This window comes from Moschus berezovskii, chromosome 5 (genome assembly GCF_049115385.1).
Source record: "Moschus berezovskii isolate FMDL1 chromosome 5, NW_MosBer_1.0, whole genome shotgun sequence".
Classification (NCBI taxonomy): Eukaryota; Metazoa; Chordata; class Mammalia; order Artiodactyla; family Moschidae; genus Moschus; species Moschus berezovskii.
This window is the reverse complement of record NC_142464.1, coordinates 36172546-36174552: the sequence shown is the minus strand read 5'-3', so window position 1 is coordinate 36174552 and position 2007 is coordinate 36172546. Positions and strand designations below refer to the sequence as shown.

General features: G+C 43.1%; 1 protein-coding gene across 2 annotated transcripts; it reads left to right on the top strand.

Moving 5' to 3' along the window:
* Positions 1 to 222: 222 nt before the first annotated feature.
* Positions 223 to 1398, top strand: PDHA2 (pyruvate dehydrogenase E1 subunit alpha 2). 2 transcript variants are annotated; one of them, XM_088836034.1, is made up of 2 exons: positions 223 to 751; positions 845 to 1398. In XM_088836034.1, exons 1-2 carry the CDS (start codon positions 223 to 225, stop codon positions 1396 to 1398), a joined length of 1083 nt encoding a protein of 360 aa, XP_088692160.1. The 2 variants fall into 2 exon arrangements, with proteins under 2 accessions (XP_088692160.1, XP_055291082.1); XM_055435107.1 differs by having other exon boundaries at positions 223 to 1398.
* Positions 1399 to 2007: the final 609 nt, after the last annotated feature.

Sequence of the window (2007 nt, the reverse complement as noted above, 5' to 3'; positions counted from 1 at the left end):
AGTTTTCCAGGAAAGAAACAACCTGTATTCTTAATTTTACAGTTGGAAGGCACTGAAAATCAGTTGCAGGCTGCAGCCACGCGCAGCATGACTTAGCCTCTGTGGCCTGCGAGCGGTCATTGCGGCGCCACGTGACTCTGATGTTCGTTCAGTGAGCAAGGGGCTTGGCTGGAGACTGGGGGTCTCAGGCGGTCCTGGTAGTTGGAGACTCATAAACGCTCCATGAAGAAGATGCTAACTGCTGCTGTCTCTCGCGTGCTGTCTGGCGTCACCCAGAAGCCCGCTAGCAGAGTGCTTGTTGCCTCCTGTAAATATTCAAACAATGCTACCCTTGAGATTAAGAAATGTGACCTTTATCGGTTGGAAGAGGGTCCCCCCGTCACCACCGTGCTCACCCGGGAGGATGGACTCAAATACTACAAGATGATGCAGACTGTTCGTCGAATGGAACTGAAGGCAGATCAGTTGTATAAACAGAAATTTATTCGTGGTTTCTGTCACTTGTGTGATGGTCAGGAAGCTTGTTGTGTGGGTCTTGAGGCTGCGATAAATCCTACCGATCACGTCATTACATCCTATCGGGCTCACGGCTTAAGTTATACGCGGGGACTTACTGTCCAATCAATTCTTGCAGAGCTGACAGGACGAAGAGGTGGTTGTGCTAAAGGAAAAGGAGGGTCCATGCATATGTATGCCAAGAATTTCTATGGGGGCAATGGCATTGTCGGCGCTCAGGGACCACTGGGAGCTGGTGTTTCTCTGGCCTGTAAATACAAGGGGAACAACGAGGTGTGTTTCACTCTGTATGGCGATGGCGCTGCTAATCAGGGTCAGATATCTGAAGCTCACAATATGGCGGCTTTGTGGAATTTACCTTGCATTTTCATCTGTGAGAATAACCGCTATGGAATGGGAACGTCTGTGGAAAGAGCTGCAGCCAGCACTGATTACTACAAGAGAGGCAGTTTTATCCCTGGGCTAAGAGTGGATGGAATGGATATTCTATGTGTTCGGGAGGCAACCAAGTTTGCAGCTGACTATTGTAGATCTGGAAAGGGACCCATACTGATGGAGCTGCTGACATACCGTTATCATGGACACAGTATGAGTGATCCTGGAATCAGTTACCGTACACGAGAAGAAGTTCAGAGTGTAAGAAGTAAGAGTGATCCTATTATGCTTCTCAAAGATAAAATGGTAAACAACAAGCTTGCCAGTGTTGAAGAATTGAAGGAAATTGATGTTGAAGTGAGGAAAGAAATTGATGATGCAGCTCAGTTTGCTATGACTGATCCGGAACCACCTTTGGAAGAATTAGGCCATCACATCTACAGCAGTAATCCACCTTTTGATATTCGTGGTACAAATCAGTGGATCAAGTTTCAGTCAATCAGTTAAAAGGAGAATATATTCCTGGTCAACTTTAAGTTATGTACCCAATTTTGTTGAGGAATAAACCCATAAAACAAAAGTCTTTTAAACTTTTATTAAAGGGATTTGAGATAATTAAGAGGTTATGGAAAGAGATTAAAAGAGATCATAGAAGGATATACATTTGACTAAAAGGGATATTACATTCAATTGTATTGCACTAAAAGATACCATTTGGTTAATCATTCAGTATTGTTAAAAGATAAACTGAGGCACATTAAATTTTTCGAGAGTTTATTTGCGCATACATCAATCAGAAACAGGCAGTCCCAACCAAAGATAGTGTGTTCCACCAATAGGAGCTGGGGGACAGGTTTATAGAGAAGCAGAGCAAGAAATTATTTGATTGGTGATAGCTTAGTCAGTTGCCTTATTTGGGAAAGCCTAGCTTTCCTGGCAGTTTGTGATTGGTAGTTCTTAAGTTTCATTTACTTAGATTCGAGGGCATTGACTCTGGGTTACCTTTTGGTTTGCTTACATAGGCCATGCAGGCCTTAGAACCACCTTAGTCTGATTGCCTCTTTAATTATTTAAACAATGTGACTATCTTAAGGATTATTTTAAATTTATACAAGT

Bases quoted from the DNA above. Each gene is read 5' to 3' on its own strand.
- PDHA2 (XM_055435107.1), top strand. From the start codon at position 223: ATGAAGAAGATGCTAACTGCTGCTGTCTCTCGCGTGCTGTCTGGCGTC.